Source organism: Rousettus aegyptiacus, unplaced genomic scaffold, assembly GCF_014176215.1.
Source record: "Rousettus aegyptiacus isolate mRouAeg1 unplaced genomic scaffold, mRouAeg1.p scaffold_m13_p_2, whole genome shotgun sequence".
NCBI classification, from domain to species: Eukaryota; Metazoa; Chordata; class Mammalia; order Chiroptera; family Pteropodidae; genus Rousettus; species Rousettus aegyptiacus.
In genome coordinates this window covers 151,038,526-151,060,712 of record NW_023416295.1, presented here as the reverse complement: position 1 = coordinate 151,060,712, position 22,187 = coordinate 151,038,526, and the positions used below count along the sequence as shown (strand labels likewise).

General features: G+C 33.5%; 1 protein-coding gene across 1 annotated transcript in view; it reads right to left on the bottom strand.

The window, feature by feature from the left end:
• Positions 1–5,269: 5,269 nt before the first annotated feature.
• RERG (RAS like estrogen regulated growth inhibitor) overlaps positions 5,270–22,187 on the bottom strand; it is a 93,151-nt gene continuing 76,233 nt past the window's right edge. Inside the window, exons 3-5 of the mRNA XM_016140555.2 lie at positions 15,885–15,941; positions 8,641–8,714; positions 5,270–7,065 (exon numbers count right to left, since the gene is read on the bottom strand). Coding sequence (XP_015996041.1) covers positions 6,658–7,065; positions 8,641–8,714; positions 15,885–15,941 — 539 coding nt within the window. The 3' untranslated portion in view covers positions 5,270–6,657. The remainder of the gene's footprint in view (positions 7,066–8,640; positions 8,715–15,884; positions 15,942–22,187) is intronic.

Here is a 22,187-nt window from a genome sequence, read left to right as displayed (position 1 = left end):
TTTGCCTATTTCTATTTTTTCTCAAGGTCCAATTGAATATTTTGGCTGAAAAAACTAGAGAAGTAAATTTTAAATTCAAGTTTTAATTTACTTGGCTGAATGTCCCTTCTCCTGAGAGAAATGGAGGACTAGCACATTACTAATTTGGCTGTGGTAGCTGAGTTTATTATATGTTTATACTGCTGACTTAAATACTTTATACAGAGAAAATGTAGCAACAGGCAAGCGTTGCTCTTTAATCTACAAAATATGCCCTGTTTTTAGCTTGGCACTAAAACCAAGCAGGTGGCATCACTTTATGCAGTAGATGAAGCCTGGAAAATGTGTTTGTAAATTGAATTTTTATTAAAAAAACAACATATTGAATTTTCTGAATGAGAATAATTTTTAAGAACAATTCTGTAATGATTGTTTTTTAAGGTAGAGCTAGCAATTCTTTCTATAAGTTCAATCCTAATGTTTCAATTTAAAAACAGTACAGTATATCAGGAACCAGGAGAATGTACCCTAGGCATCAAAAGACTTGAGTTCCAATCCCATTGCTATTTCATTACTTTGCTATAGAATTAAGAAGATTGTATTAGGTGATTTCTAAGGACACATTTACATTGAAAATTCAGGATTCTAATTTTAATTTTTTGGTGACTGGATTTGTACAAAATAAAGGAGGATTTAGACTCAAAGATGTAAAAATATTCTAAAGCTGCATCTTCCAGTGCGGCAGCCACTAGCCACATGTAGCGACTGAGCTCTCGAAATATGTTTGATCCAAACTGAGATGCCCTGTGAGTGTAAAGTACACACTAGATTCTAAAGACTTAGTAAAAAAATTGTGAAACATCTCATAAATTAATACTTTTTATATTGACTACATGCTGCAACAATATCATAAACATAGTGGGTTAAATAGAACATTAAAATAAATTGTTTCTTTTTTACTTTAAATGTAAGCCTTTTAACTTCAGTAATTTAAATTTAGGCAATTAATAATAATTTAATAGTTTAACACAGAAAATTTTAACTTCCGTATGTGTATTAGGTAGCGCTACTCCAAAAGGATAGCATATCCTACAGAAGAACCATCCTGAAGAGCAAAGAATCCTCCATCACGAGTGTCATTCAAGGCAAGCTTTGATGACCTAGAAGAAATTCTTTGAAGAAAAGATGAAAACATTATTCCTAAAATAAGTTCACAGAACACTAGTACTGTGTGGTGCTTTACCATAGCCCAGTGAGTTTGGCAACATGGTGCTACTAAACCTCTCTTACTGATGAATACAATTCGTTAGCATAATGAAGTTCACAGAAGTCATGAAAAAATGAAATCTGCTTTTCTTGCATTAATCTATTGTTTCCCAAATTCAAATAGAACTTTTTTTTTTTTTTTTTTTTTTAATGATAACTAATAGCACTCTATAGACTCAAAAAAGTTACTTTGGGAAATGCTGGTGGATTAGATAATCACCAAGTCCCTTTTGTCCGTTTTGTATTTTTTAAGCAATTTATAGGAACTCATCTCCTATAAATTGTACTTGTTTCATGTTTCTTTTCTAAAATATCCTTCCTTTAGACTACATAAACTATTTTCTTTCACTTTTCTAGGCTATTTGAAATATCATCAGTTATATATGTTTGTGTTATTAATCACCTTTTTAAAAAAATTCCTAATTTGCCCCTCTCCCCAAAGAAAGTATATAAGCAAGGGGTCAAATGATGGCAGGAGTGGGGAGGAGTGAGGACCAGTGTGTGTGAGAGAGATAAAGGAGAGGAGCGAGGATGCCGAAAATATATCTGTTCTTTTTGAAATGTGCTATGTTATGGGTTAAACAGGTTACTATGGTCTAGGGGAAAACCTAAATATGATTTATAACTTTGTTTTCCAGAGATATTGCATTCAGCATTCCAAAAACCAATTTAAAAACAAATATTAGACACATAAATTATATAGATTGACTCAGAAGCTCAGGAAATAGAAGTAATCAATATCCTGATTTGTTTCAGTGCCGTACCTTGCTTTTCGCAATAAGCCTTTCGCTTCCCCAAGCAGTGAGAAGATGAAGAGGATGACAGGACCAAAGTTTTTATGACACTGTTTATATATCTCATAAATCATAAAGGAACAGCAAGAAGGCATCATCAAGCAGTTCCCTAGGTTACGAAACAGCGAGATTTTTATTCTTAAGAATACTCTTTTATAGAATAAATAAATCAATTTTAATTTTACTGATTGATTAGTTTTAGAAAATGTACTTAGTCATGTAACTACCACAACACTCATGATACAGGATATTTATATCACCTGAGAAAGTTTCCTTGAGCCTCTCTGTGGTCTATTCCCACTTGTTACCTTCAGATTCTGGTAACTACAGATTTGTTTTAACTATTGTTTTCTTTTTCTAGAATTTTGTACAGATGGAATATTATCATTTGCAGTATCTTTGGTCTAGCTTCTTTAATTTAGCATAATGCTTTGATAATCATTCAATACTTTGCCTTTTTTTTTTTTTATTGTTCAATAGTATTTTATGGTGAAGTTACACCATAATTTGTTTGTTCATTCACTCACTGATGGAAAGTTGAGTTGCTGCCAGTTTTTTGGCAATTATAAATCAAGCTACTATAAATGTTAGCAGACAAGTCTTTATGTGAACATAGATTTTCATTTGTCTTAGGACATACTTAGGAACAGTGTTGCTGAGTTGTATGTTAAATATATGTTTAACTTTATAATTAACTGCCAGATTGTTTTACAAAATGACTGTATCATTTTCCTTACTGCCAATGTATGAGAGTTCCAGGATGTAGATATCCTCACTGACATGTGTATTATCAGTCTTTTTGAATTTTAGTCATTATACTGGGTGTGTACTAGTAGTACGTTGTGGTTTAAATTTGCATTTCTCTAATGTCTAATGATGTTGAGCACTTTTTATGTAATTATTTGCCATTTGTTTATCTTCTTTGATTAATTATCTACTCAAAACTTTTGCCCAATATTTTAACCGTATTATGTTATTAAGTTCTAAGAGTTACATACTCTGGATATATATTCTTGATGAGATATGTTTTCCACATATTTTTCTCCCAGCCAGGCTTGCTGTTGCATTTGCTTAGCCTTTTACATGAAAAAATTTTAACTTTGCTTTTATTTGTGCTTATTGAGTTCTAACAGATTTTTGCCTAATTCAAGGTCATGAAGATTTTCTCCTATTTTCTTATGGAAGCTTTATAGTTTTAGCTCTTATATTTAGGTCAATGATCCATTTAGAATTAATTTTTATATATGATGTGATGTATGGATTGATGTTTATTTGTTTTGCAGGTGGATATGAAATTGTTTCAGCATTATTTGTTGAAAAGAATAAAAGAATATTTGTTTCCCATTGAATTTTCTTGGTGTTTTTGTCAAAAATCAATAGAAAAGCACATTTTCACTCATTATTAACAATCTAAATTACTTCCCTTTTCCACTTTCTTCATATCAGCCATCTGGAAAGCTGAAGACACAACGTGACAAAAGTATGGTTCTGCTTCTGGCCTTTCTATTCCGTTCCATAGATCTATATGTCTCTTCTTACACCAACATGCTGTTTTGATTAGTGTAGTGTAATATAAAAATAGAACTAAATCTATGGGAATACAGAATTTGCTAAATGTAGAATTTCAAATTTATGGAGAAAATATATTTGTCTTTCTTTTTTGTCAGAATCTCCCAAATAGGTTATTAGCTCAGGACAATTGACTTCAACTTTACTCTGATTAAATTTGACCCAATGAACTGGCTACTTTCTTATTATCCTCAAAGTGGGCATAGGCTGTTTTAATAAGAAAGCGTGGTTGCTATTATACTTAGAACCCAAGATGTTGTGTTTATTTACATCTATGTAAGTATTACACATTTGATTTAAAAGGGAGGTTCCGAATTATGGGCTTCTTCCTTCAGTGCTATGAGGCCTATGAGTACAAATACAATATTTAGAAATGAAATCTTTTGAATCTTAAAAGAAAAGGAAAGCAACTATAAACAACAAGCATCGGTAGTGGTAGTGTGGTGATAAAAACACATCATTATTACTCAAGATCACACAGGTTTCCGTCATTAAAATACTGTTTAAAAAAACACAACAGTTTATAACTTTCATTTGTGGAAAAGCCTAGCTAGTGCATGAGAACAATCTTATGTTCTTCTGTGACTATCTCTAAGGACTTAAGTCAGTGGTTCTATGATTTTTTAACAGATCTGGATTTGTATGTATATATCTAGGGAAGTTGCTAGTATAGGTGACTATGAATTTCACTTCCTTAGTATTTGACCCAAGAACCATTTATTTCATCATGTCTCTTTAGGAATTAAAGAGACTGTGACTAGAGAAGATAGTAATATTTAAAAAGTAATTTTACTCTGCTTTCATTTTCCCTACCCTCTTTAAATGAACATTACTGAAAATTAATCACAGCTAAGTTACCTATTTGGTCCTTTAATATATATTTACCTAAATTTAGTGAAGTTTTAATTTTTACCTTTTTTTCTTACTTCCAAAGTGTTTATTCTTTTTCTTTCTTTTAATTCCTTCCCACTGTCCTCCTTTTTCTTTTTTTCTTAAAGAATGATATATGTGGCTCTTTAAACTGCTTTTAATCACCACACTCACCATCATCTTTTGTCTCCATATTTTGGTTTCATGCTATTCCTTTTGCTTAGAATATTTTCACCATTTTTTTTTCCCTGAATAGCTTCCATATATTCTTCAAGGTCAGCTTGGACACATTCAAATGAACTAACTTGTGGCAAGTTCTATGTCCAGCTTATATATAGATACTTGTTAATGAATGAAAAAAAGTATAACTGAACCAAGTCTTTTCTAAACTTTCTCCTTCCTGTGTCTTCATCCCCATGGATCAAGAACAAGAGCCACATCTCAGTCTATTAATATTCTGTGGATATCAGTATGGGCTCCCGGGTCTGACTTTGCCTTTCTAGGTGAAACCCTGTTTCTACCCACTAAATAGCTGTACAAACTTATTTTTTCTTGTGACTCTATATCTTCATCACTACAATTGTTATCATAATACTATCTCTTGCATAAGATTATTGTGAAGATTTGATGAGATAATACATAAAGTGCCTAAAATAGCACCTAATCATTCCAAAAATAGTAGCTATTACTATAAACTGGAGCTTATTTTTTTGTATCACATTCACTGATTTGTCAGCTCTCTCTTAAAATTACAAGTACTTCATGTTATCACAAAAAAGATCATTCTAATGTGAGAGAATGTGAAAATTATGCTTTTATTACATTTGCTAAAATAGTCAGTTACGCCAAGTTGTCCAAATACATTGGTGAATTAAAGCCTCCAACTTTTACAAATTTTTATACATATATTTATGCATTTATAAATACACGCATGTGTAAAAGATATATATTTTCTTCTAAAATAAAGTGCCCAAATATTGATATATGGGGGCATAATAAGGAAAAAAGAATCATAAAGTTTTATTAGTCATAGACTGTATTTTCACAATATAAGAATCTTTTTTTTACACACATTTATTTAGGAAAAGAGAACTTTAATCACCCATTCTTTTCTGAATTCTTCTAAGTGAATTAATTTATCCAAAATATTAGAAGCCATGTAACCAACTTAACGATAAAGAGGCTAATTTGTCTTAATATGTCGGGCACAGAGCCTTGGCTCCCCAATAGAAGGGTAGTTAAGCTTCATATTTAATTTTCCTGCTTTTTGTGTATGTGCTGCTGAAGCAAGCACAATTTTCCTGCTTTTTGGACTGTTGTCTTTCTGCAAAGATGATAAGCAGAGAGAGAAATGAATCAGTCATCTCTAATTCTAAATACTTCATTAGCATTCAGTAAAGTCAGGGTTTGGTGAAAAGATTCCTAATGTCTTTACATCACCCTAAGTCTGGCAAGAAAGAGACTAGCAGGATCTACATTGAGGGGTCCTGCTGCCTCTGTTGTAATTAAATCTTGTTGGAACTATAGAAGAAGAATTAGATTGCAATGATTGATAGATCATTGAGAGAATCAACTCAAATTGAAATGGAATTCTCTTACACAGTGGAAAACCTTGTGAGAATATGTTTGAATTTAAGAACAAAACAAGGGTTAAAGAAAAACTAGACAATTTAAGACAATTCAGAAAAATCTTTGCTTCAAATAGGAACGAGCGTTCTATTCCCTGCTCCAATATTTCAGCAACAATTCCTATGTTTTTACTGTATTTTCTATTATCTGAGACTTCTAAAGTGACCATTTGCAGTCTCTGCCAAGAAATGAAATTTTAAAATGCCTTTGAAAAGACTTCAACCTACTGAAGCAAGGTGAAGATGCCTAAAAATAGCTTAATATGAACCCAGCCACTTCAGAATCTCTGGTGATTACATGTTCAAACCGCAATAAAGTGTATTTTATCCAAGCAGGAAAGGGAGTAATTGTCAGCACTGAAACTGCATAAAACACTTTGTAATTTCTCAACATACAGGAGGCTGGAAACAAGAGGAAGCCCAGACATTTCCCAGAGTCAGAACAAGGAATGGAATATTTTCTTTTGGGGGATAAAAAAGGGAAAAAGAGCAAGAAAGTATTTCCAATTACCTGAACCACCTCAGTTGGGCCTTTGAAAAAACAGAGCTGCTTAACTACTGATTTTGGTGAGCATCTTGTTAATGGCTTGCTTGACATGCGTGGTGGAGCTGCGTCGCCTCGTTTTGCCCTGGACCATCCTCCGGCGACGCACCTCTCGACATAGCTCGTAGAATATCTCGGTGATGTTCCCTTCTCCGGTGCAGGCAGAACACTCATAAAAAGCACATGCCAACTCTGAAGCCAACTTCTCCCCTTCTTCTGTACTAACCTGTCTGGAGTGGTCCAAGTCAGCTTTGTTTCCGACCAAGATGAGAGTCACATTCTTGGGCTTTTTAATCTCATCCAGGATGTTCTTAAGTGGCAACACTTCCTCAAAACTTCCTCGGTCAGTAATGTCATAGACCAGCACGAAGCCTTCCCCCCATCGCATGTGTCCTTCCCTCTGAATGGTGTCTTCCTGTTGGCAAGAAAAAAAATGACAGTCAGAGACCTGGAAGTAATCTCAATGTATAGATGCTGCTAATGCTAATAGTGATCCCTTAAATGCTATTCCTTATATTCAGTGTCATTAAAATCTCTTAATAATCTGCCTGTACAAGTTTACCTTTCAATTGGTTTGGAAGAGTAAAACATTTCAGGGAACTAAAAATTTTCTAACTGCATAGACCTTAACTTTCTGCTTTAAATTTTTTCTTGCCACATCATTAAATCTTGAATCACAAGAACTATAGAGAAATTATTATCTTAGCTGAGCACACTGCATCTGAGATGTTTCATCACAATTAAAGAATTGGCAAACAGCTAACAGACAAGTAGACTTTACTCCCCCGCTTAGAAATCAAAATTACAGGCACGGTTTAATAAAATGGTTTAGATTTTATTTATTTATTTATTTATTTTTATTTACTTTTGTTTTAATCTCCTCTCTCTTGAGATTATAGACAATTAGCCACCAGGGACAGAAAAACAGTGAAAAATTGTATAGAGTGTCAAACTTAAAGCTAGAGGTTTTTGGCTCCCCCCACCCCCTATCTCAACACGACCAAAGTATTATGCAGTCCTAGTAATAACAGAAATTCATTTGAAGTGATTTTCAAAGGGAGTGATCATGCCTTCCTAAGAAGGCAGCATGTGTGATTTGAAAATGCATTGCCTTCATGGGCTTACATTAATTCTGCAAGTATTTCCCTGCTGTCTTTTTCTAGAACCAGTTCTGAGTAGAAGGTGAGATCATATATAGAAAAGAGGTGGTAATGAGAAAGAAAAGTGTATAATTAGTTACCAGAACATTTCTTGGATTAAATACTCTAATTCAAATTTTCTTGGGTGTCATAGGTCACGGAAAAGCACCATGGAATCCTTCAGCTTCCTAATTCTTGGTCCTAGTGGTCATTCCTATCCTTGGGAACTAAACTTATTTATGAACCCATTTGTAACCACAGAACTGATTGAACTCAAAGCAAATTTATAGTAGTTTCCTCTTTAAAAAAATTGTTATCATTCACTGATGTGGTTGAAGTTTTCAATAGGATGAAGTGAAGTCCAGAAAGAATATTACAGGAGAGATTCTTAAAGTATTCTGAAAAAAAATTCTGAGGTAATATAAGTTTGGAACATAGTATATACTAAATCCTTTAAGGATTCACCTTACACACAAGCATATTGCAGTCTCCAAGAACGTTTCCAGGAAAGATACCTGTTCAATTTTATCAAAGTTTACAAAACATTTTTAACCATGAAAATCTATTAATGTCTTGTGATCCCCTGTAAATATAAGTGGGCACTGTATTCTAAATGATATCGAGTGAATGTTAGGACATTCTCAAAACCCTCTTGGAGTACTAGGTACTTTATATAAGGATGTATATATACATGGGCTGTTGCAAATATGTTATATATAAATACTTAGATAATTAAAAAGAAAAGTCTTTAGACATCATGAGTTAGTTGTAGAAAAGTGTCCTTTGTTCATATTATGCACATCTCATTTTTATTTGATTCAGAGAATTTTTTATTTTAACCCGTTATTCACCTGACCAGCAGTATCTAGTATCTCCATGGTGACAACCTCCTCATCGATGGTTGCTTGGTGTCGGTAGGTCGATTCTGAAAAAATGAGCAAAAAAAGAAGATAAAAAGGTAAACAAGTGCATGGTTTGATTTGCTTCTTAAAATTACAAATTAGTCACAGGAGTATGTCTAATTTTATAGCATAAGGGAATGTGCACACTAAGAAGGAATGGATGGATGTGCAAGAATGTGCCATCTTAGTATTCTTACAGCTGCTATAAATAACAGGTTTTAAAATGAGATCCACAGATTTTCAGGGTCTAGTATGGACAGTCTCTTTGCTTATTTTATTCTCCTATGAAGTCAGCTTCCTGATGGACTCTTTTTTCTAAAATGAGGCCTCTACATCCCGAAATGAGAAAGTGATTCCTACAAAAATGCATTCTACCTTGATACCCCTAATAATTCAGTTTCTGGACATCATTGTTAAAAATCACTCTTGACAAAATGACTCATAAGCAGGAGCTGCTAATTTCTTTCCAGACCTCAACCCTGCAAATGTAATAGACATTAGAAGGAGGTGGATGGCTATCCGTGTAAAAAAATGAGCACGTAAAACTATAAGAAACCCTTGTGGCAGGAGAAGGTGGTCAGACTCCAGTCTTTGGGGGTTGGGGAGAAAAGTAGAGGAGGGCTGGGTAGCATATATCGGGCATAAAACAAAGCGGAGTTCTTTTGCTCATGTTGCATCTTCAAGGTAGAAAAATGATGATAGCCTAGTACTAGATGGAGATTGGAAGATATCAGAGCGGTCCCCAAGCTCCCCTAGGGTGAGTAGTTAGCAGGTGTAAGAGCTTGGGTGGCTCTGAGTGTGCCCTCAGCACATAAAATGGAAACCAGAAGTTAAAATTAATACCAACTGGTGCCATTCTGTATGAAAACTAAAACTGCTGAAATGAATTCAACAAATGATTGACTGAGTTGATGAAGGTCACATTGAGGAGCTCTCCCAGAAGGTAAGAGTAAGTGATAAGAAGGAATATGTAAAAGTAAAATATAAGAGATACAGATAAAAGAAATAGACATGTTATGATCTCTTATAAAACGAGCCTCAAAGAGAGAGTAAAATACATAAAGAAGTGAAAACATTTGAGGTTGTAATAACTGAGAATTTCCCAGAATGAGAGGCATTGAAAAACTTCAGATCAAAAGGACTAAAAGGACACACGAGAAAAAAAGTCCCATGTCTCAACCCATTACAGCAAAATGAGAGGATAGCAATGACAAAGAGAAAAAATTTAAAGGATCTAAAGAAAAATCATGTCATTTACAAAGGACATTACTCTCACAAAACTGAATTCAAGATCCCAATAGAGTGAAGCCAATCAGTAAAACTACATTAAAAGCAATCCAGAATTATAATTCTAGATAATACCAATATATCATGGAGGAGGTAGGGGAAGAGACCAGAGGCAGGTTATAATGAATTTGTCTTACCCTAGGAGATGACATGATAATAAGAAAGAGGAGAAAAAAGAGAGCTAAGTATTCAACTCAACAAATTAGAAGAGAAAAATAGAATATATCCAAGAAGATATGAGGACAGAAGTAAAGGAGAAAACAAGAGAAATTAAGTAAGGTTAACCAAAACAAAGCATGGTGCTTGAAAAGATTAATATAAAGGTAGGGAGAGATATAAAAATCTAGCAATACGAACTAGTAATTTAAGAGAGAAGGTGTACTCAAACGAAACTTAGCATAAAAGAGGAAATAACTACATATTTTGATCAAATAAAAATAAAATATTATGAACTGTATACATATTTCAAACTCTGATAAATTCTGGGAGGAAAAAAAATGCATAGATAGGAGCAATAAGAAATAGAACACTTAACTAGATCATAGCCAGTAGATGTATTTACATAGTAATCATAGATACCTCCTAATCATAAAACCCAACTGTATTCAATTTACTCTCCAGGAGATTTCTATTAATCATTAAAAAAGTTTTTCTAGAAAATAGAAAAAGGATAGGTACTCAATTCTTTTCATGAGACATTATGCTGACTCGAACAAGAAGTATTACAAGAGTAATAAGAGAAAAATGAAAAGAAAATTGTAGGCTCATTTCATTCTTAAACATATTCAAAACTTCTAAATAAAATATTATTCAATTGAATCCAACAGTTGTAATAAGAAAAGTGCATCATGATCAAGTAGAGTTTATTCCAGAAATGCAAAGGTACTAAAGGGGGGAAAATAATCACATGATTAGCTCTACAGGCAGATGTATAGTAGGATAAAATGTGTACAAATTTAAAATATATGTATACACAGAAAAAACACTTTTCAAAAATTTATATATATCAGCTAGTGTATACTGCTTACCATTTTAACAAGAATTGTTCTAAATGTGTTACTCATATTAAGTCACTTAATCCTCACAAATATCTCATGAAGAATGAATTACTGTTAGCTCCACTTTATATGAGGAAACTGAGGCACAACAGCATTAAATAACTTGCCCAAGGTCACACAGCGGTAGAGTTGAGATTGGCTTTAGGATTTTAGGCTTTTAACCACTACGGGAAGTACCAAACACATTACATTATATACCTATGGGAAAGAGGAGGGCTCTGGTGTCAGAATAGAGGATGCAGGAAAAATAAAGTGAAATAAAGTCTTCACATACATGACATGGTGCCACAGCAATATGATTAACCTAAGTATTAACTCAGTTAACTCAATTATTTGCACCTACACTACTCAATAAACAAATCAAATAAACCTAGAAGTTCCTCTCCCATCAGGGTAACCAGGAAGCCAGTGCTTTTATTTTTCCCTATCTCTGTCATGTTTCTGACTTTCATTTCTTCATCTCATCAACTATTTTACAGTTCTTTTTTTGACTACAGTTTTATATACTTTGCTGTAAATATAATCGACTCAAAATACAAATGGCAGAAAGGAGGCTTAACTAAGTAGCATGACTTACTACCTGTCATCAGCACTATATAATGATCATTGCCACAGGCATGGCACATTGCTGCAGTATTTTCTGAAAATTAAAATAAAAAAAAATGACATTATGTTCAATATGTTCTAACAAGTGTATTTTACATTATTGTCTTTCTTCTAAAATATGTAGTCCATACCCGGTGTGTACAACGATTCTCAATTCTAGAACATTCCATCCATTACTCTTTTATGTTAAATGGGAGATTATTGTTTTGTGTGATTTAATGCTCCAAAACACCCTTTACAGAAACTACTCATCTAAAAGCGTTCTCTCATTTATTTCTTTTTTCATCTTCCGAGTTCCAGCTTGAGGAGGAGAGGCCCAGATAGCAGGACACACGCTTGAATCTGTGTCCTTTTTGTTTGTCCTGCCACTGTTCTGAAGTGGCCTTTATGCTGCTTTCCCTTTAGAAAGGCCTGGCATCATCAGCTCCGGAGCCTGGAAAACAGAGTTCTGGGCTCTATTCCATCTCTTTGCACCCAAAGTCTGACAGACAGGGACATTTTTCTCTGTTGCTTCCATGATAAATAGGATATGTATTTCAATCACAGAAGACCACAGTAGGAGAAAACAGAATATAATGAAAATTGTATGAAGTTGTGTGATTCGTTGGCTGTTCGTTAACTGAAACGAAAACAATGAAATGCAGGAAATGAGGGAATGTCTGCCACAGACATGGCCTCGGGTGGCAGCAGTGATTTCATCAAAGCTAAGTACTGGTTGAATGCCACTCTGAGCATTTTTTTTTTCTTTTGAGTCTCTTCCCTCCCTCATTAGGAACCCTTGACTACATGTAAAACCATGAAAGTGTCCCCTACAGAGGCAAAATGTTGTACATCCATGTGTTAGCTTTTCTAAAGATAATTCTAAAAAAAAAAAAAAAAGTACTTTTTGGAACTAAACTCTGCTATTCATGTAAAAACATTGGAGAAAATGTGTATGTGTTTGGAAGATAGAAATGGTTTTCATTTTGTTCATGCTACCAGAAAATGGTCATTTTGAGTCTTTTTTATAAAGGGTAGGGAGATGATTAAGAGATTCTTGTAAATGAAATAAAACGTTATATGCTGCAAGACCAATATTAGTGTCAAGATGGCATCAGGCATATTAAAAATTATACCTAAATTTCACTGTATATGAGACATGTGATTTACAACAACATTCAGTAACATTTTATAAATAGATATATACTTTGTACAAGTTGATGTTCAAAGGGATGTTGTATATGGTTAATCCTTTCACTAACTCAGCTTTCTTTGCATATTTCAATACATTGGTATGGACGTTTGGCCAATACAGTAACAACAGCAGTTAGTAATGTTGATTTATGCTAGATTTGAAATTGTACTGACTTGAGTTTTATTGCTGGTCTAACCACAGACTAGCCACATAATTGTGGATAAATTTACTTTGTTGGATTTGTTTTCTTATTTGTCAAGTGATCCCAAAGTTCCTTGCTGAGCCAATATTAATAATTTTTTGAGTTGGTTAAACACTTTTGCTTTTATATCCAGTTGGCAGAGTTCGTTCTGAGTGTGTTCTCTTTGTATGATCCTTTCTAAGCAGAGGGAACTGTATGTAATACAGACAGAAAAAACCAATCACAAAATAAAATCATCATGTCTCCCAATTCCTACCTTCATACCTGTCCGAGTCTTTCCTAAGTGGCATTAGTAGTGATAGGTGCTGAAATGCAGTCTCTCTCTCTCCAAATGCCAACACATACAGGCATGTGCATACACACACGCACATGCACACACACAAACTGCACATGATGTAAGCTTTCATCTGTATTCTCCGCCATGATCAGCATTTTCAGAGGGTAATGTGAGTCTTAGAGAGATCCAATTCTCTTCTGGGATCTAATCAGAACATAGATCCTGTTGTCCTGCAGCCAGAATATTAACTGCCACCACCCTCAAGGGGTTTTCCTGGTTAGATCACTTAAGTCCCAAATCTTATACGCTGCAGAGATGATTTTCAAATGCTATCCATAGACCAACTCTGGCCTTTTACAAAGATTTCACTGGTTCATGATGAAATGAAAAAAAAAACTTCATTGTAAATGATTGAACTTTTTTCTTAGATTATGTCCTTCAAAATTCTTAAATGTTAAAAATATTTCCTTCTCTTACGAAATGCAAGTGCCTGTAGAATGAGTACGTTTAGCTCTTCCTTACCTTTTGCCCCTTGCTTACATTCCTCATTGTAATTCCTATATACCTCCATAAAAACAAACAAATAAGAACAACAGTAACAACAACAAACAACACTAAAGCAAAAGCAAAACTAAAAACATTGGGTCCTGAAATCTAAAAGTTTGGGAATCATTTGCAGATATATTAGCAAACATTTTTTTCATAAAATTATTTCAGAGCAGTAAATATTCCAAATTTTGTTAATATGTTGAGTGGTGTTCATGGTCTTCAGCTTTTCATGGAGCAATACTTTTGTTATAGGCTGAAAAAACTGCCCCATGTTTCTAAGGAAGGCACTGAATTCAGAATTCGAGACTACTTTTTGCAAATATTCCCCTTTGCTTTTTAAGGTAGCTTTCCCTTTTGGTGATGGATTTGAAACTCTGATAGTATGAAGTTCAAAAAATGCCAACTGCTCTTGGATTAAATGGATTGGGAACTCCTCTATGCTAGAACATTAGTGACTTCTAGCACACGTAAGAGCATGCACAGACACGCACATTGCACGCACGCACGCACACATGCACACATGCACACAGAAACCCAGGTTCCTGTGTGAGTTAATGAAACCCTTGCCTGGGACTGAGTCACATAGCTGATATTCCTGAAGTCCAACCAACATTCTTGTTGCTTAACAGTTGCAATCTATTTTGAGTGGTATAGTACAAGGTCACTCAATAAAGTTTCATTATTCTTAGTGAAGGAAGCCAGCAAAACTGAAAACTGATGCAAGCAAAGTTCTACTAACAGCAGTTGTTTTTTAGAATGAATAAAACAAAAGAGAAAAATGGGTTCACTTTACACATTAAATAGTAACATTAGTTACTGGAACATATTCAGAGAGAGTTCAAAAATTTTTATGAGATCATATTTTATAAGATTCATCTTTCATTGAGATGTACTGGTATAACTAAATAAAATTAGTATTTTTCTACTGAACTGTCATAAATCATTATAAATCTCAGGAATTTTGTAAAGCTTATATAAAAAATAAAAATATATGAGGACTAAGAACTTGGGTGGAATAAAGAATAGATAATGAATGATTTTCTTAAACCAAATTCATTTTTAGATCCAAATACATCATCTTAAGATTAGATTGTGGCTATATTAAAAACATGTTCAAAATTATTGATGTCGAAAAACAATTTACTCAAAAGCAAAAACATAGAAATAAAAATTAATAAATGGTGAGCCATGCTATTCTCTTAGATTAAAAGGTTGACTACCATAAATATGTGAATTTTCTCAAAGTAATTTATAGTTTTAATGCAATTCCAATCAAAATTACGTCATGTTATGAGAGAGTTTTAAAAACTGACCTGGAAGAATAAACTGCAGATAGCAGCTAAGAGAATTTTGTAAAAAAGTAAAGAAGGAAGAGTTTCCCTATTAGATATCAAAGTGTTCTGAAGAGCACACAATTATCAAAAGACTATAGTACTGGTGTAGGAAATAAAAAGCAAACCTAGAACTGTGTTCTAGTGTAAATGATCCAGGATATGGTCAGCCTTTTATACCTTCAGGTTCTGCATCCTCAGATTCAACCAACTGCAGATAAAAATATACTTGAAAAAAATGTAAAATCTGAAGCTTAATTTAGAGCTCATGGATTTTCAGTGTTATTTTGAAGATGATAACTCAATATATTTCTAATAAATACTGTATTTTTAAATAGGCTTCAGTCAGATTCATTATTTGCAAGTTTTATTTTACTGTTATACTCTCCTCAGCATAACATTTTATCTCACATCAAACTAGCCATGCTCAGTATATCCTTTCCCCCATTAGAGTGATGCTATATTTCCTAGGGGAAGAGCATCCACTTCCTTCTTGTCTCTGGTTGGACTTGATTTCTTCATTTATGCATTGAAATCCTTTAGGGGTCTAAGCACTGACAGCATGCAACACACATCCAGCTTCTTAGAGGAATTCTTTGCAAAATTTGATAAAGCAATATCAAAACATCTACAAGGTGCAAAAGAAAGTGACATTCTTTTTTATGGGGCATAAACTTTGGAGAGAAGGAGGAAACAAAATTTGACGTACCGAGGGTGGGATCATATTCCCAGATGAACCGTTTGGTCAGAAATCTCACTACAAGAGCTGTGGAAAAAAGAGCAACATTTAAAACAAATGTGTTAGTTATCTTATAGTTCTTGTCCTCATAAGGAAAGAGAAATAGCCCACAAAACTGTGTTTTATATTTCCTTGGCGTATAAACCCAAGACATTTATTTACATTTTTAAAGATACTTTTTAAATTCTATATGATGGCCTAAAAACCGGTATAATATTTTAATCGGCATATTGTGCATTACTCAACAGCTCAGATTTATCCTTTAATCACAGGATTAAAAACAAACAAACAAACAAACAAACAAACAAAATCACAATGTAAAAATGACCATGTAAAAACTTTAGAAAAACAATAAATTCAGATATAAAGCATCTCATTACAGGTGTCTCGGGTTTGAATATTGATAATGATTAATAAAAGCGAGTTAAAAATGTGATAATTTTTCCTGTAGCAAAATACCAATAGCTGATTATTTATATTACAAAAAATACTCTGAGTTAAGAATTTGATTAGTGACTCCATAAAACACATCAAAAATAATGCTGATGAACTATTTAAAGGCAGGGTCATGATCTGGAACTATGCCGAGCACTTTACTTCATCCCTAGGTGGAAAGTACAAAGATTGGTCCCATTTTTCAGATAAGGAAACTGAGGCTCTGAGGGGTTAACTAATGTAACTGAGCTCACCAACCAATTAGTGGCTGAGTCAGAATTTGAATCCAAGAAGTCTGTTTTCAAAGCCTGTAATTTATCCATTGTTCTAAACTGAATTTAAGTCTTAAACCATCTGGATAATATTTAACTAAAAGGATCGAAGAAAGAGAAGTGCTGAGATTATGTGGACTCTCGCCTTAAAGATGGGTGGGAAATATGGTGAACATTTTCCTATACTTGTATTATAGTTGAAAACAGTGGTTGAGTGTTTTGAAAAAAATATCTTTGAAGGGGTGTGTCATAGACACTTTAAAAATAGAATGAAAACTTTGGATGTTTTCTGAGGAAAAATGGATAGAAACAGAGTTTGGCACATAATTTGGGCAGGCGCGCAGGCACCCAGAAGACCTATGATGGTCTTCCTCCATCCCACTGACCCTAACTAAAAAATCGATGTCTGTCATATTTTGTAGTTTAAAAAATATTTGTTATTAGAATGTTTTCATTTTTACAGAAATGCCTTATATATAGTAGTCTAAAGATACTCCTTGAAAAAATAAGACTAGTTAGTTGAAAGTTACTGTCTCCTTGTTGACAGAGGTCTATACCCGCCTCCCCCCGCTCCCCACAGCGTCTGATATGAGAGATAGCTGTGCAAGTTGCATTGAGAACCTCATAAAACAGACCACAAGCATAGTGGCTTGGCTGGAACCTGAAAGTAGCAATGTCTTTCTAATTACAGAGTGTAAGGTTGGATTCGAGTCAAATTTTTTGCAGCGCCGAAAGTCGCAGGCCACTGACCCCGCAGTACTTCCCACAGCGAGCTGAGCACACAGTGGTTTTATCTTCTGTTACTGTTCACTCTCTTGAGACTGAGCTGTTTTTTTTTTTTTTTTTTTTTTTTTTTGCATTTAAGAAGTAGTAAGCACCAGACATTAAACATAACTGCCTGCAGTATTCAAAGAGTTTCAGCTTTTCTTAGAATACATAGTTTTAACTTTAGAGTTAAAAGTTATGACCTAGAAAAATTCATTTACCTGGCATCTTCAAGCAATGCATTATTAAAATGGACAAAATTTTTCACACAACTGAAGTTAGAAGTACTCCAATTGCAAGACCATTTAAACTTGAATCTTTTCTCAAAGAAATCTTTCTAAAATGCATTAGACATTCCATTGCTTTTCACACTCGTGTATACTGAACATAACTGAATCATGTTTAACAGTCTGGATCTTTGTTAGGGAACTTATTAGCATCCTATTAGCAGTTATGTGGCAAGACTTTTAGAGGCTATTGAGTTGGTAAGGCAAAACAACTCTTTTAAGTATTTTTAAGTTTTGACTATATCCATTTTTTCATACACGTGAATATAATTTTTTTCTCCCTCAAATATCATGGTTTTCTCTTTTTGCCACAGCCACCGGGACTCTCTCTAATAATTTACCTGCACATCTACTTTGTTACTTTTATTATTCCATAGGCTGATAAACCATGTTAACAAGCTTGTTAGAATTGTGTCTAATATTTGAGTAGATTAGCTCTGCGGGTTTGATTCTGAGGCATTTGTTTGTTAATGTAAGCATGATTCTGGTACCCTTTGGAAATGTGATGTTTGTTGTCGATAAGTGGTTCCTCCTGAGTTCTGGGTTATTGGCTCAAGTTTCAGACGGCCTCCTTCCCGTGGGGCAGTGATGCTGGGCTTAATCAATATCAATATAAACATTTTTGATGTTCTTTTTAAAGAGACACACATCATTATCTTATGGTTGTTTTAACCATTGAATTGTATATTTGTTTAAAAATTCAATCTATTTTAAATGCATTAAGAAATATCAAAAACCACTTTGAAAAAATGATGTCATGTTTATTCTTTGAAGATGTTTTTTCATCTCTCTGTCAGATTATTCATGAAAAAGACAAGTACATTTTTTTATTTTTATGTTTTCTACCATATTTTAATGTAAATTATTACTATGAGAATAAAAATAATTTTAAATTTGTGCATGTGATATCTGTTAAAGGCTCTGTCGTTACTGAAATCATGTATGGGGTGCTTAGGTGACATGCACCATTTACTGATGTAATTATCAAATTTCAACAGTATTATTTAGCCCCCGACTTTATCATAATTTTTTTATGGCATACGATTTTCATATGTGATACATCCTACCACTTCCTACCTCCCCTCCCTCCCCACTCATCATCACATGGTTTCACCCGTCAATGATAATACAATCACTCTCTCAGAAGCGTCTCTAATTCAACGGCACCCCAGGACCCCTTCTTAACTACTCTCCACACAGCAACCAATAACTGTTAAAACTCACACCATCTCACATCTTTGCCCCCAATTCTCTCTGACCTCTTCTCATTGAATAAGTATTTATTGAATGCCTACTCTGTGCTAGTTCTTTTCTAGGTGTTTGGACTAATCTAATAAACAATTCAGATTAAGATCTCTGACCTTACAGAGCTGATATTCTATTAGGAAGAGACAGACAAAAATTAAAACGATAAATTATATAGTAGGTTGGAGGCGATAATTGCTATAGGATCAAAGAGGTAGAGCAGGGTAAGGAGGATTCGGCATTGAGGGATGAGGACATTGAATTGTGGTTTAAGATAGAATGACCAGGGTAACACTCATTAAGAAGGTGATATATGAAAGAGATGAGGGAAGCTATGTAGGGAAATAATGTCCCAGGAAAAGAAGCCGGTCAGTGCAAAGGCCGTAGGGCAGGAATACATGTTTGATATGCTCAAGGAACAGTAAGCAGGCCAAGTGTGCGGAATGAGTTATAGCCCATTAAATAAGGAGAGGAGGTCATTTTCTGCCACTCTTTCAGTCAGGCGTTCCATAAACACACTACTACTACTATCACCACCACCACTGATAATAGTAATCATAAAAACAAGGGAAATGCTTATTTATTATTATTATTATTTTATACTCAATTCCTTCTTTAGAATGTGTATTCAATGAGAGCATGAAATTTATTTTATTCATAAATGTTTTCTAGAATCTAGAACACCATCTATTTGGCATATAGTAGACTAAAATATTCTTGCTAAATAGATGAAAAATATATATCATCTATGTCACTGCTCACTCTCCTTAATGGTTAAATAACTGGCATTGAGAGAATCAGCAAAAAAAAGGTTAATCAAACAGAACTCAGAGCAGAACCATGTGGTCTTTCTATAACTTTTTCTGAAAAGGTTACATCAACATATTATCTGAAATATAGTTGCCATTTCTTATACAAATTATACTTTAGTTTATTAAAATAGTTACTATAAACTTGATATAATTTTGGTTTGAATACCATGTCCTCTCCATCCCATTTGAGCTTTCTTTTGCAGTAAAATGATGGTATTGATCATCTTTACTTCTCCTGGGTGTCTAATGTAAAGTTTTGATTCTCCAGAAGTTTTAAGGTTTAACATGTTTGATTGGTTACAGTTAAGTCCCTGCATTCTGGAATATCTGATTTTCTTCCCATTGCCTTGAAAACCCATACTTTTATACCAAATAAGCTCAACATGTCTAATGGTTAATCTAAAGCCTAATATTTTCCTCATTTTGCTTAATTTATAACCTACTTGGATACTTCTTTATTATATGTAGTTAATTTTTGGTATTTGTGGCACTGAATTTCATTATTATCAATAAAAGCCAGTTTGTAAAGAATGAAAATTTCATTAAGCAAAATTTAATCTATGAAAATATTATTTCAAGTGACATAATATAATAATTTGATAAGAAAATATTCTATTTATAAGCAAGAACTAAAGAGGAAAATTTCTACATTAAATTATTTCTAAAGATTAATGACTGGGTTAGTTATTCAAAACAACTTCTGACATCATTATCAAGAAAAGGCAGATAACAGAAGTACCAGCTTAAATGATCAGAATAATATTTTTAAATAAAAATTGATTGGATCTGGCCTGTACAATAAACCAACTTTTAGAAAGAAATGAACTTTTCAAGGTAAATGAAAACTAACATATATGATATTCTTATACCCTAAAAACATTTGAGAGATATACTCAGGAAAAATTCAAATAGACTTTCAGATATTACTTTTTAGACTCATTCTAAAAAAAAAAAATCCTGTTATGTCATTATTTTTCATTTATACAATTTATGAATAACCTGATTAACAACATATTCATTTATATTCCTTTATGGCTTACAAATTGTAAATGACATGAAGTTGGAGATTAAGCCTTGTTCATGTTTACCTCCAGTGGCTGGCATACTTTCTGATATGTAATATGTGTTCAACAAACACTTGAGAAATTAAGAAGGAAAAAATTAAAACTTGGATAAATTATTTGGCTCCCATATTACTATTGTAGTCAGGTGTGTATATCATCACTTCTCAGGTTCAATGCCTAGTTCAGATGTCCACTGACAACCCTTTTTGTCTGCCCACATTGCAGACTTGACTGAGAAGGGTGGGACCTACCATGCCTCTTCTCTTAGGCCAAAGGGAACCACTATCCCTGACCTTATATTTTATCAGCCCTAAGTTTAACTCCAACCCTTCAGTGGTCAAAAAGCTTGAGAGAAGTACAAATAAGCATACTTAAAATATAGAGGGAATTCTACTCCAGATTTTTAAAGATAGTTTATTCCTGATTAAATTAATTTCATGAAGCTAAGTATACACTTCATAATCATATTAGCTGTTGGATTAAAGTATACATACTCTTAGAAAATACCATTCGGTAGGTTTTAGTTGTTTTAAATAAAAACACTAATAGAACTTCTGGAATGCTAAATATCAAAAGGTAAGTTTGTATTAAATACAGATTACAAGCTTATTTATTTCTCATAAACACTCTTAAAAGTAGGAATTATTGTTCCTATTTTATACATTAAAAAAAATCTGAGCTGAAAAGTAAATAAATGTGTTTATTTCAAAGAGTAGTTAAGTTACAGAACTGAGATTAAATCCAGGTTTATTACTTTAAAACTCACACTTTTCCCAATACTTAAACTATCTTTAAAAATCTGTAGTTTTTGAAGCAGTCTCGTCCCCTCCTCTCTACCAAACTTGCTCCCTTGCTATGTTCCTGTGATGGTCAAAATAATATTGCTATGAATTTGATTTGTTTTGATTGGTTTAAAATTTTTCCCAAATGAACATTCATCTTACAAAGAGGTATGCTTTGAAAGTGCTTTTTTTGTTCATGACTAGATTCCTTCATCAGTGAAGGGAATATCCTTGACCAGAAATCATGGCAACATAGAAAGAGAATATGAATTTCAAGGAATAGGAAGGAAATCTATATAAATAAGATTTTCGGTTTTCGCTTGAAAAGGTCTTTAAGATGCAGCAAAGGATGAAAACAAGTTTATAATGATACAGACATAAAGTAGCATGTGATAAGTAACTTTCCTTACTCATTTCTTCAGTCATTAACAAATTCATTCTTTCAACAAGAAACAGGAAGTCAGGACCAATTGTAGGCAATGAGGAAGAGGGCAAAGAAAATAAGATATAGTCCCCATTCTTGAGGAGTCGAGAGTGTGCACCTTTGCATGTTCTGGTAAAAATAAAAAGATATGTAGATAATTTAGAATATTATCCAATTTAAGGTCTGT